This window comes from Phyllostomus discolor, chromosome 2 (assembly GCF_004126475.2).
Source record: "Phyllostomus discolor isolate MPI-MPIP mPhyDis1 chromosome 2, mPhyDis1.pri.v3, whole genome shotgun sequence".
Classification (NCBI taxonomy): domain Eukaryota; kingdom Metazoa; phylum Chordata; class Mammalia; order Chiroptera; family Phyllostomidae; genus Phyllostomus; species Phyllostomus discolor.
In genome coordinates this window covers 49,092,189-49,105,338 of record NC_040904.2, presented here as the reverse complement: position 1 = coordinate 49,105,338, position 13,150 = coordinate 49,092,189, and the positions used below count along the sequence as shown (strand labels likewise).

The 13,150-nt window shown below is 43.3% G+C and overlaps 1 protein-coding gene across 1 annotated transcript in view; it reads left to right on the top strand.

Moving 5' to 3' along the window:
• The window catches only part of P3H2 (prolyl 3-hydroxylase 2), a 153,288-nt gene extending 140,448 nt beyond the window's left edge, over positions 1 to 12,840 (top strand). Inside the window, exons 9-15 of the mRNA XM_028505186.2 lie at positions 92 to 219; positions 724 to 819; positions 1,462 to 1,612; positions 2,415 to 2,532; positions 3,695 to 3,770; positions 7,166 to 7,306; positions 11,827 to 12,840. Coding sequence (XP_028360987.1) covers positions 92 to 219; positions 724 to 819; positions 1,462 to 1,612; positions 2,415 to 2,532; positions 3,695 to 3,770; positions 7,166 to 7,306; positions 11,827 to 11,919 — 803 coding nt within the window. The 3' untranslated portion in view covers positions 11,920 to 12,840. The remainder of the gene's footprint in view (positions 1 to 91; positions 220 to 723; positions 820 to 1,461; positions 1,613 to 2,414; positions 2,533 to 3,694; positions 3,771 to 7,165; positions 7,307 to 11,826) is intronic.
• The last annotated feature ends 310 nt before the right edge of the window (positions 12,841 to 13,150 follow it).

The window sequence follows — 13,150 nt, the reverse complement described above, 5'->3', positions numbered from 1 at the left end:
CTGAACTTCACATCGCAAGCTGTTGGATGTTCTGTGCTTCACTCCTTGGGGACAGAGGTAACAGAGAAGACAATGTGCTCTGTCCCTTCAGGTGGCCCTCTGCTCTATGAGAACATCACGTTCGTCTACAACTCGGAGCAGCTGAATGGGACGCAGCGGGTTCTCCTGGACAACGTCCTGTCAGAAGAACAGTGCCGGGAGCTGCACAGTGTGGCCAGTGTGAGGCCCGGGGAGGGTGGGGGCCTGGCTGTGCTGGCCTGGTGTGAGCCGGGAGCCAGAGAGCCAGGCCTGGAATGTTCCTTCTTTAGGAGGAGGACATTGGTTGTGGAGGCACTTTCACAGCCTTTGGTTTGAGAAGACTTTAGCTTCTCCCAGATCTGGGTATAGCTAGTGGATCTGAAATAGTCAGTGGCTTCATTCCCAGGACAGCAACCATCCAGCATGTGCCCTATCTGCCATATAAAGTTGCTGAGAAAGTCCCATTATTTTCATCAGTAATACACAATGTATGTCTGCAAAAGTGGTAGTGTTTTATAGTAAAAATTAAATAACTGTGTCCCTTTTGACTGGAAAAAACGAATGATACCACAATCCTGGAACAAAATGGGGATGGTTCTGAGTATCGACTTTGGTTCTTAGCTTTCTGGCAATCGAGGCAGACAGGGAGACCTGGTGAGTTTGTAGTTGTCATTAAGAAAACATCTTCTTGTATTGTGCTTCCAGGGAATCATGCTTGTCGGTGATGGATACAGAGGAAAAACTTCACCCCACACACCCAATGAGAAGTTCGAAGGCGCAACTGTCCTGAAAGCACTCAAAGTAAAGTCTCACCTGGATTGGGGTTCAGGTTCCTAAGTGCCAATCCAGGACCTTCTGTGAATGGCGGACACAAGAAAGAGCTCAGAATATAGTAGTTTTATCTGGAGCTCCAGTGGTGCAAGCGATTAGCGTGCAGTGCTGATTAGAATATAGTTTTATCAGGACAGTTGAAGGGATCACATATGAAATGGCACCTGCATTGTTTTTAATTCTTCCTTCATTCCTCCGTTCAATCATCAATTTATCAAACTAATGTTTGATAAACATTAATGTTTCCTAAATTTGTACCTGGACAATAACATATGGCTCTTGCCCTGTCACCCTCCTCTCAAGGAGCTCATGAGCCCATGGTGAAAACATACCCTAAAAAGTAATTATTCTGTATTGCAAGCAGCATCCTTAGAAAGGAATGAGGAAGGGTTATGAGAGAAAAGAGTGATCAGCTTCTCATGTTCTCTCAGTGATTAGGAAGGCTTATTTCAATGGTTCGTTTTTATAACCCAGATTCACAAGCATGTAGCAGTATTCCCACCAGTCAGTACAGAGATGGCCATTGTATACTGGCTTAGTGAAACCTAGCATCTGTTTTTCTCAAGCTCCCCAATCGAACCCATGGTGGCTAACGTTCTCCTTTTTCTTCAGTTTGGTTATGAAGGCCGAGTCCCACTGAAGAGCGCCCGTCTGTTTTATGACATCAGCGAGAAGGCTCGGAAGATTGTAGAATCCTACTTCATGCTGAACTCAACCCTGTATTTTTCCTATACACACATGGTCTGCCGAACAGCCCTGTCTGGTGAGGTTCTAGAGTCTGACCTCTTTTCCTTCTATCCACAGGGAGATAAGAAAGAAAGCAAATCTCTATTACATGACAGATGAGTGGTTTAGAAGAGTTCTACATTTCTAAAACAAAAGAAACTTACTCTTATTTTCCCTTCCCTCCCATGTTTCATTTTCACCCCTAAATACCATTGGTCTGCCTAGTTTCCCTTTCAGATCAATTTCTACTTTCTAAAGTCTCACAGAAAAATGCTTTTCTGCCCTAGGGCACTAGGCACATGGGGCTTCCAGTGTCCTATTCCATCCACAGCGTCCAGTGGTAATGGGAAAGGAATCGTTGAAAAAAATGTTTTAAAAAGCCAGAGACCTCCCCTGCTCACTCCCTGCTGTCATCATTTCTTCCCTAGATCTTCTCTTCTCTACCCTCCTGACTAGAAAGGGAAGGAAAATGTCACAGGGTGAGACTTTGACACTTGGGAAAGTCTCAGCTAACTCAGACCTCATTTTTTTTTTGTTTTACATTTTCATTCCCTCCTCCTTCTATTACTGCTCCACATGAACTGCAACCCACGAAATGCACGGAATGTCTATATGTCTATTTATATCAGTAACTTTTATAGCTGAAGCAGCAGGTGTGACTTGCTCACAGTTTTACATCAAGCTCATAGCAAAGCAGGACAGAGTCTTTTTGACTGCTTGCCCAGTGTTCTTTCATCTGTTCTGCTGGGCTTTCTGTCTCCTCTAATTTGCAAGGGCACAAGGGCTGCTGTTGGAGGTCAGTGCCCCCCTCTCATTCTCTCCTGTCCCTTTCCTGGCAGGTCAACAGGATAGAAGAAATGACCTCAGTCATCCCATCCATGCTGACAATTGCCTGTTGGATCCAGAGGCCAATGAATGCTGGAAGGAGCCTCCTGCTTACACGTTCCGGGACTATAGGTACAGCCAGCACCTGCTTCAGTGCCAAGCCCTTGCCCAACAGTTTTCAAAAACCCTTGGAATATAGAAAGCTGACCTTTAGCCCTAGCTGGCGTAGCTCAGTGGATTGAGCACGGGCTGGGAACCAAAGTGTCCCAGGTTCGATTCCCAGCTAGGGTACATTCCTGGGTTGCAGGCCATAACCCCCAGCAACCGCACATTGATGTTTCTCTCTCTCTCTCTCTCTCTCTCTCTCTCTCTCTTTCTCCCCTCTCCCTTCCCCCTCCCTAAAAATAAATAAATAAAATCTTTAAAAAAACAAAAAATATATAGAAAGCCGACCTTTTTGCTTGTCATCATGTTCACCTCTACAAAGCAGAGATTCTCAAATGATCTTTTGAAGCAGCTGTTACAACTGAGAAGTGACTTCATCATCTCATATGTTTATCCTAGGAATCCATGCATGCTTTTTGTCTCCTATTCCACAAAATGTCCATTTTGTTTTAATATAAAGTTTATATATATATATATATAATTTATGATCACTTAGCTTTCACTAAAACATATCTTTTATGCATAGGAATCTTATCACATCACTTATCTATGTCTGCATTTTATAAACTAGAAACTGGAAACTCAGGAGAGAAGAATGTTTTCTCTTATTGTGCGATATTTAAGTGTGTAAAGAGAAGAGTCAGGAGTCAAGAGTCACCATGTCTAGATAATAGTGGGTGATTATTATTCCATGCTCTCTCTATACAGAAATAGTTATTGAGCGTCCCCTATCCTCAAGGCTAGGATACTACACCCCTTGGAGCTCTCCAGCTAGTTAGGTAAAAAATACGTTGTTTAGAGTTACTGGTATGAAGGGGAAAAAGAGAATTAGTAGGGGCAAGATTCAAAGGGCTAGATTAAACCCAGTTAGGTATTGTTCGAAGGAAGTCAAGTACAAGATGAGCTGTAAACTATTATTAAAAATGTAACATAAATGGAATAAATACTTCAAGGATATGATCCAAACTCCATGTGATCTTACTTTTGAGGGTTAGGAGGATCAGTTATTTCAACGTCTAGTTCAAAAGAAACTCACTGATCATTCTGGTCAGTTCATCACCAATCTTCAGCGTTCTGTGGTCATGCTGTCACCAGGTAATAGTACAAATGACCCCCCTTCTTCTTCTAGTGCTCTCCTGTACATGAACGACGACTTTGAAGGAGGGGAATTCATATTCACTGAAATGGATGCCAAGACTGTGACTGTAAGTAAACCTCTTCTTGCACATTTATTTACTATCTTTCATCTCAGTCTTGCCACTTTCTAAAGACTGAGACTGTTGGATTTCAAATATTTCTGAGCTTGAGAATTCAAGAGGTGCAAAGAGGTTCAGTAAATTTATACATCGTAAAAGGTGAGAAGTGAAACCACCAATAAAAATCTTGCAGTTCATTTTAAAGATGGGTAAATTAAAGACTAGAAATATTAAGCTTTCCCTAATCCCCATGTAGCAAGTTCAGTTGGACCCGGAACCAGAAACGTAGTCTTCTGACCATTTGTCAAATAATCTGGTGGAAACATAAAAACACTAATTCCTAAGTCACCGAACCCTAGGACAAGTCAAATGATTCCACAGAGTGACTTTCAAGTAACCTAGGGTTGTACATGTTTGGATTGATCATTGGCCTCCAGACCCCTAGTTCTCAAAATTATTGTATATGTGTGCATGTATGTATATTTGTGTGTATATATGTGTGAATGTGTGTATGTGTGTATGATTGTGATTGCAAGTAAACCCTGAAAATAGATATTTACACATTCACATACACATAAGTTTGTGTGTGTGTTCATATGACATGTTTTGGATGAGATTCTAAAAATTCCTTCACAGGTAAAACTCAAAAGTTAAGTTCAACCACCATCTTTCTAAGCAAACTGATGCCTTTTGAAACCAGCTTACAGAGCATTTATAGACCACAGGGGCAGTGTCCTCTGGTCTTTAATCCAAGGGAGACACTTAGTATAGAAAGGCAGGTTTTCCTATGGAGGAGATAATTGAATCCTAAATAGATTATGAGATCCCTCTTTCCTCCATACAAAATCTAAGTAGTTGGAACATGCATGTAATAAACTGCAAAGATTTTGTATTATATAAGCTATTTCCACAACATTTTCTTGGTTTCCTGGTTTTCTCCTCATATTTTTGCACCTTTTCTTAATAGTGAAACAGCCATATAATACTCATGACATACCACTGGAATGTAAGCAGACGATATTCCAAAACTGTATGTTACTGCAGAAAAGGAAGTCCTGTGGAGATTCTGATTAAAACTGTTATAATTAAGAAAAACATTCTATACATTTTAATACAATAATGTATATTTAAAAGGCTATGTGCCTATACTTTTTGGTAAAAACCTTAAATACTAACATGGAAGTAGTTAGATCAACATTGGTGGTGTGGGTTGGAATTTCAAGTCGCTATACAAAATTCTCCCTTTTCAAAGAAGAGCCTCTGGGCAGAAAGGAGTTCTGAGCTCTGCTAACACTGAAACCGGGATTCAAAAATGCTTGCAACTCTCACAGTCGGAAATTTACAGGTGGTCAAAAATATTTCTTTGCTTCTACTCCACCTAGTGGCCAAATTTGGAAATGCTCAGTGTTTGAAGGTAATTGATGCCTGTAATATTATGTATGAAGAAATAATTCATTAATTGTTGAATGCAAGTTAACTGGAATTCTTTTTTTAGAATTGAGGGATTTCATTTTTATTTTCAAAATATTATTATTGGATTTATTGGGGTGACATTGGCTTAAAATTATATAGGCTTCTTGGGTGTACAGTTCTACAGCACATCATCTGTATATTGTATTGTGTGTTCACTGACCTATGTCAAGTCTTGTTCCACCACCATTCATCCCCCCTTTACCCTCTTCTATACCCCCAACCCATGTCCCTCTGGTAATCACCATACTGTTGTCAGAGTCTACGAGGGCTTTTTGTTTTACTGTTTTACTCCAACACTGCACCACCACCCTCCCCTCTGGCGGCTGTCAGTTTTTTCTCTGTATCTATGAGTCTGTTTCTATATTGCTTATCAGTTTATTTTGTTCATTTGATTCCACAGATAAGTTAGTTAACTGGAGTTCTGCTTTTTAATGATGCGAAAACAGATAATACTTCACTTTAATAGTTACATCCTTTTCATATAAAGGTGTAACTATTTTAAAATTCTTACCCCGCAAAGTAAAAGATAAACCTGATTTAAACAATGTTTTCATTCAACAGTCTCTAGTGAAAAATCACTCCTCCTCAATTACTATGAATAAAAGAATAACCAGGAACCGACTGACCTCTGCTCTTTCCTTTAACACACACACACACACACACACACACACACACACACACACATACTCACACCTGCCTGGGTCTCAGACTTTTGGATCCTTCCACCTACCTTCAATTCCAGCCTTCTACATGTAGGCCACACAGTCTGGGAGTCCTTATGCTAAGAGGCAGCCAAGGACTTCAGGCCACTTCCCAAATAGTTCCCCCGAAACTGTTTTTGAAAACACTTAGCCTTCCAATTTTATGGTAAAGGAAACCAAAGAGTCTTCTAAAGGGCATCTATGAACTCAAATCAATTCAGAAACTAGCTAGTTAGAATGGGCCCATCTTACCAAAAAGAATGGTTAGTACCACTTTTTTGCTTTTACTTTTCCAAGATCTACTATGTATGGAATGAGTCAAGTGTCTGTGTTTCCCAAGAAAGAAAAGTTTACTTACATTTAGACATTTCTTTCGACATGCAAGCAAGACCCACATCCATCACTTAAGCTTGCTCGGTTTGGAAAGCCTCCTTGTTTGATCTAATGCCCTGGCTCAGCTCCACCCCAGCCACGTCCCTTCCCTCCTACCCTCTACCTACACGTTCCTGGACAGCTCCGTCTGAATGACGCACAAGCTTGGGAGGACTGTCAACCATTTCAGAGCCCTGGGAGCCAGGCAGTGGGTCACCCTGAGAGGCAGTGTGTTCTCAGGACTGGAGGTGTTAAAGCACTGGCTGAAGATCACCAGCAGGAATATTGTAACAGGAATTCAGTGATCGTATGGGATTAGACCTGACTTCTTAAAATCTTTGTATTATGAAAAGTTCATAAACCCTAAATATATGAGTAAGGAATTAGAAAGGGTACATACACCCATGGAACCACAACCTGGATCAATAATAAAAATTAACCAGCATTCTAGGTGTCCACTTAATTTATTTTTGCCCTTCCACTGATAGTGAATGCACATCTACATAGGCGAGATGCCATGTTAGTTCCAAAGTTAGAGAAGTAAAGCGAAGGGGAGAGCCTGGGCTTCTCGGGGTATGTCAGCTGCCAACACAGCGGGTACTGAGCAGTCACTCCCTGCCATGGACTGGGCTGGTCATGTTACCTGGATAATTTCATTTTCTGAGTTAGATATTATTTTGACCTTAACCTTGTTTTCCAGATGAGCAGATTGAAATAATCTATGTCTTCTTCAACCTCAGGATTCCATTCTTTGATTCAAAACTTGACCCAAATAACCCTGCAGAAGGATAAAGAATGGGGGTTGTAGAGATGTTTGTGACACAGGAATTGAGAGTTGAATTTTCACTTTTTTCTCAGGCCTCCATCAAACCAAAGTGTGGCCGTATGATCAGCTTCTCGTCGGGAGGGGAGAACCCGCATGGGGTGAAGGCAGTCACCAGGGGCCAGAGGTGTGCTGTGGCTCTGTGGTTCACCCTGGACCCACTTTACAGAGAACTGGTGAGTCTCTGACCCATGCAGAAGGCTGATTCGATGCCCCGCCGACCTGCTTCATGAACTGATTTCTCTGAAAAATCCTCTTAGGTTGATTCATAATGCTTCAGAGATCATGGAAAACAAACTGACAAAAAATATTTTATAGCTTTTATAGAACCCTTTCTCTCTTGTTTCTGACACTGTTTCTTCACTCAAGAACAAATACATTTTCCTGATATGTAATGTTCGTAGTCTGAGGATGAGGGAGAGAAGAGGGACCATGAAGGCAACTCTTAATCACACAGGCTCGAGTAAGGGAATGTTTGCGGAAGTCGATGCTTCAGTGGTAGTTGGCAGTCCTTAATTAGCCTTGACCTTTATTGAAAACTGTAGCATCAGAAGAAAGGAACCACTTTCTACAGGTTACGAGGAAGAGTGATTTGTTTTCTCAACAAATCATTAAAAGCAGCACTAATTTATGAAACATGTACAAGAGGTGAGGGAACCTGAAAGTTCATTAGTATATATTACAATCAAATTAAATCTTAAATAGTAACATATTGTTCTGATTATATGGGAAGTAGCTGAGGACACTTTAGCCTGAGTAAGAGACCATGATCTTGCCCTTGGGCAGTGGTTGCAGTCTCTACCTGCGAGGCTGCAGAGGAGTGGGTTAAGACCAATGGACAGAATTTCCTATAAGAAAAATCGGGGCATACAGAATAACTTACAAATCATCGCCACTGTTTGGTGGAAGTCTCTGTTTTGGAAGTAGTGAGCTCCTCGTCACTACTGGCTCCAGTCGAAAGCTCAGCAGCAGCTTGGCAGGGAAGGCAAAAACTGAAGTGGCAACTTCACAGCAAGGCCTCAACTGGATAACGTGAAGTCTTCTCCAGCCCCAAATGTTGATGAAGCCAAGGAATTCCAGTCTTTAAAATGGCACTCCATCCAATTTTCCTCTTTAGAATCCTAAATTGAATCAAATTGGATTAGAAACTGTTTAAAATTATTAATTCAGCTTCTCATATGCTTTTACCATCAAACCTAACTCACACATTCCCTCAGCATTCTTTTGTACACTTACCAAATGTTTACAGCAGAACCACCGTTGTGCCTAGAAAACTCTGCTAGGCAGGCCCTGGAGCTCGAGGGGGAGCAAAGCATAGTCCCTGACCAGGAGGCGCTTGGAGAGTCGACCGGGAAATAGACGGTGAGAAGAAGGCAGTGTGAGTTCTGTTTGCGAATCAAGAAAGACATAGCAAAGCTCAGTGCTAAAAGAGAAGATGACAGCGAGGCCCAGAAAGAGAAAAGAAAGGTCCTGAGTGAAGGAGCAGAGCACAGAGAGTTCTGAGAACTGCTGAGTTCCGAGCAAGCTCCTTCATCTGTAGCTCCTTCCTTTCCTGTGCTTCCCACCTCCAAGGCCAGCGGGGCCCCCACAAAACTCTATACTAAGGAACAGAGTTCCTTAGCAGTGAAGATAACTGGTTGAAAGACTGCCTTACTATTTTCTCCTAGTGTTCAGTGCAGCAAAGAGTTAATCTGTGTATTATTGCGTACCTTAACCCTCTCTTCCAACATATTTTCTATCAAAATGAACTAACAAAAAAGTTCTCTTTCCTCTTTCTTAACCAGGGAACATCAATGCAAACGCCCCTCCTGTGAAGGGCAAGTATTGGGAAATGTCTCCAGTCTGGGCAGTAGCGACATCTAGTGGCCACAGGCCAAAATGACCAGAGACTCTCAACTACTACCAGAAAATTCAGCCTGTTATTTGATTCCCAGATTTGATCCTCGTTGGAACCTGGGGAACTTTCCAAACTACTGACATCAGGCTCCCACTCCCAGGCATTCTGGTTTAACTGATATGGGGCGTGACCTGGACATCAGGAGTTTTCAGAGTTCCCCAGGTGATTCTAATGTGCAGCAAAGTTAGAAAGTCCCTGAATTCGGTACCTCTTCTCAGATTGAATCCCTGAGCAAACGAAGTCAGCCTATCAGTAAATCATCAGAGCTGGCCATTTCCATGATTGTTACAGATTATTTTAAAGGCATTTAAAATTCTTAAGGAGTATTTTGCACCATAAACTCTTAAAGAGGCCCAATCTTGGAAGCTTCAGTTTCTTGCATGTAGAGTTCCAGCTCTCGCACTTCTTTCCTCTCCGGAGAGATGCTGCAGCAGTCTGGTGTGGCGGTCCATGGGGCTGGGGGCGGGGCGGGGGGCGGCGGGGACTGGTGTGTGTACATCAGTTTGTTAGGCAAGCATTTTATGTGGGCATCACAACAGCAATTTGGATTTCTGTTATTTAGTATATTGGGTCCTTTTAGTTGTCTTTAGATCATTTTCATACACGCTCTTGAATAAAAGGGGCTTTGTTTTCAAGTTGCAAAATAGTTATTTTCATAACATACAGTGTGAGGCACTGTGCCAGGGACTACCTGTAGGGGATAAGAACTAGATAAGACATAACCCCAATTTTCAAGGAACTTAAAGTCGAAGTGGAGTGTTAAGCCAGACACCTGAGTGATTGAAACACACAGCACGGTTTGGTAAGAATTCTTGGAGGCAAAGGCATGGTGCGTAGGGGTACATAAACAGCAAACCTGGAAAGGCTTTATGGAGGAGATGAGGTTTGACGTGAGTCTGAGAGGATGAGCACAGTTTCCTTAGGGAGAGACAGTGCAGACAGAGCAAGCCCTTTCTTCACGTCACACTCATCCATCGAACAGAGTGGAGGCCTTGCTCAATGTCAGTAGCTTTTCTGCTCACTGGAAATACAGCCATGACCGAAAACGACAGGATTCCTGTGTTCATGGCACTCGCCTTCTCGTGGAAGAAGACAGACAACAAATAAATACAAGTAAACCATTGAGAGATTTTCGGATATGTGGCACGGGCAAGAGGAGAAGTTCACTGATTTGAGAGCATCAAGGAAGGAGAGGCACTCTGAGGGCCCTCCAGACTGAAGACACTCGAGTTGCTACCTGAGTGACGAGAAGAAGTCAACTACTACGATAAAGGCCTTGGGAAGAGAATTCTAGGTGGAGAACACATGAGAAAGACCCAGGGACAAGAGGGTGCTTCAGAGTGGTCAGGAAACGAAGAAAAGCAGTGTAGCCAGAATGCACTGAGCAAGCCGGAGAGTAGTGTGAAAGGAGGCAGGGTCTAGACCCCACAGGCTCGTTAGGGAATATGGATTGTACTCTACCTGGGTGCGTGGGGTGGGGGAAGCTCTGTGCCCTATCCACCTGGTCTCCCCCACTCCTGGAGAGTTACAGGATTGGAAAGGGTAACAGAATAACTTTAGCTAACATGTTGCAGACTAAATTAGTTTGTGAGAAGGTGAAAAACTGGGTAAGGTTTGAGATGCAGTTTGGAGATAGAACGACTCGGCCTGCTGATTGATGTAGGGGGTGAGAAAAAGCACGGGATATAATGGGAACATCTGGAGGGGCATTTAACCTAGACTAGACCTGAGGAATTCTTCTGAGAGTGCTGGATTCAGAGACCTTGAGGTGAGTTAGGAAGTTGGAGTGTAAGATGAGGTGAGAGGGGACAGGGGAGCTGAAAAGAGAGAATGGTGTAAACAGACAGCTCCTTATAAGCACACCAAGAAGATTGGACCTGGAACTTCAAGCAATAGGAATGCTTGTCAAGGTTGTGGGCAGTGAGCAGGAAAGTGACAAGATAATGGGGGTGGGGGTGGAGGGTTGTGTGTGTGTGTGTGTGTGTGTGTATGGAGGGGATCCATTAGAAGCATGTGGGAGCAGGGTGTGGAACAGATCAATTTGGAATTGTTGTAGCAATTGAGTTGAGAGATGACGACAGTCTAAAGCCTTGGTTTTCAAGCAGAAGCTATTTTCCTCCTATGGCACATTGGACAATGTCCAGAGATGTTTTTGGTTGTCACAACTTTCAGGGAGGTGCTACTGGCCAGGGTTGCTCCTAGACATCCTACAATGCACACAGGACAGCCCTCGTACAGCAAGGAATTATCTAGTCCAAAACGTCAGTGGCACCAAGTTTGGGAAGTCCTGTGCAGGACTGTAAGCTAAGGCGACAGTAATGTGCACAGAAAAGAAAGGGACAGACATGGGAAGCAGGAAAGAAAGGACTAGGTGATTGATTCATCAGATCCAAGAAACCAAGGTCAGGCTTTTAGGGGCAGGTGGTTGAGCAGCGGTGGTCTTCACTGAGAGACAGAACTTGTGAAAAGGAACAGAGTAGAAGGAAACAGTGAATTCAGCTGGAAGACTGAACTGGAAACTGACTTGGAAACATCTATAGGACCACAGCATAGAAAGGGTAGTGAGGAGCTGAGTATATGAGACTTCTTGGCAATAGAGAGATCTTAGAAAGTAATTGCTTTGGACATGGGGAAGTCAGGAGAAGGCACTTGTGTAGGGATGAGGTGAGGTTCCATCCTTAACTGGATTTAGCATTCATTCCACATACAGATGGATGCCTGGAAGTGTTTGGGAAGCATCTGCCACTGGGACTGATTGTGATGCTTGTGACAAAAATGTGCCAATTGCCTTTTTTGCAGGAGCGAATACAGGCTGATGAAGTGATCGCAATCCTGGATCAAGAAGAACAAGGGAAGCGTGAACTGCATATTAACCCGAAAGATGAGCTATGAAAATGAGAAAGTGTTCTATCAGATATTTATTTAAATTGTTAATCTTATGAGAACCTTTTTATTTTTGTACAGAGCCGTGGTATAAATTAACAGGTTAATACGTGTCACCACATCTCCCTTCTGTTCCTAAGGATGCTTGCTTTGCCTCACTTTGTCTGTCTGTATGTCTTGGTTTTTCCATCAGTTCATTCATCTCTCATAACTCAGTCACCCCCTCCCCAACACACACACACACACACACACACACACACACACACACTCTGCATCGGCTGCAGACCCAAAAGCTCAAGCAGAAAGAGTAAATCCATTTGGGGAAAAACTACACTCCCATGCATGCTGTTGTTCTAACGCTAGTGCATGATTGGGTCTCACAAGGCCTCTCTGGCTCTGCCACCCCCTCTCACGGTGCTGATGGCTGTGAGTTTGAGTCTGCAGTGCCTGGTGGCTGCAGGGCCTGCACTGCCTGCTGCATCACTGGGCGGAAGGGCCCCAGGCACTGAGCAGGAACTGCTCTGATGAGTACTATATGAGATGGAGCGGCCCGGCCTTTCCAAGGCCTTGATGGGATTTTGGGCTCTGGTGTTTTCACCGGAGAACAAACTTACACTGGAAGCTTCGATTCACCCTCCGCAGTGCTACAGAAAGGATGCCTGTCAGTTGAAAAGGTTGTTTGGGGGTTTCAATGACTCTTCACCGCACTGACTTTGAAGAAAAAAATCTTGAAGCCTGAATTGGGCCCATCATCTGAGAGTGGAGGTCTTGGGTAAGAAGGAGCATTTTACTCCTAAGAAAAATAGGATTCCTGGTGGATTTCAGTCTTCATCTGCATAGAGTTTTGTGGCCCCTCCTCTTTGCTGCTGTCCAGCATGTGGACTTGTTCTCGTGTCTGATTTGTTTAATAAAGGGAGGCTTATTTTAATACCTGGCATTTGTTTTTATTCTCCCAAATGTTTGAGTTTCTTCAGGTAATGGTTCTGTGGGCCCACAGGATCTTTTGGGGACAACACAGGGACAGCACTGGGCTCTGACTAGTGTTCTCAGCAAGCGCTCTGAGGCTGCAAGGGAGGTGGGACATCAGCTTTTGGAGAAACAGAAATGGTTGGCAAACAGAGGTGTTCATGCAGACAGGGTCTGGTCCGTGGTGCAAGGCTAAGGAAGATACTGCGAAGTCATCCTTTGGCATGGGGCTGAGCTGTTCTGGCCTAAAGGAACCCTCTCCCCTAGCCCGTGG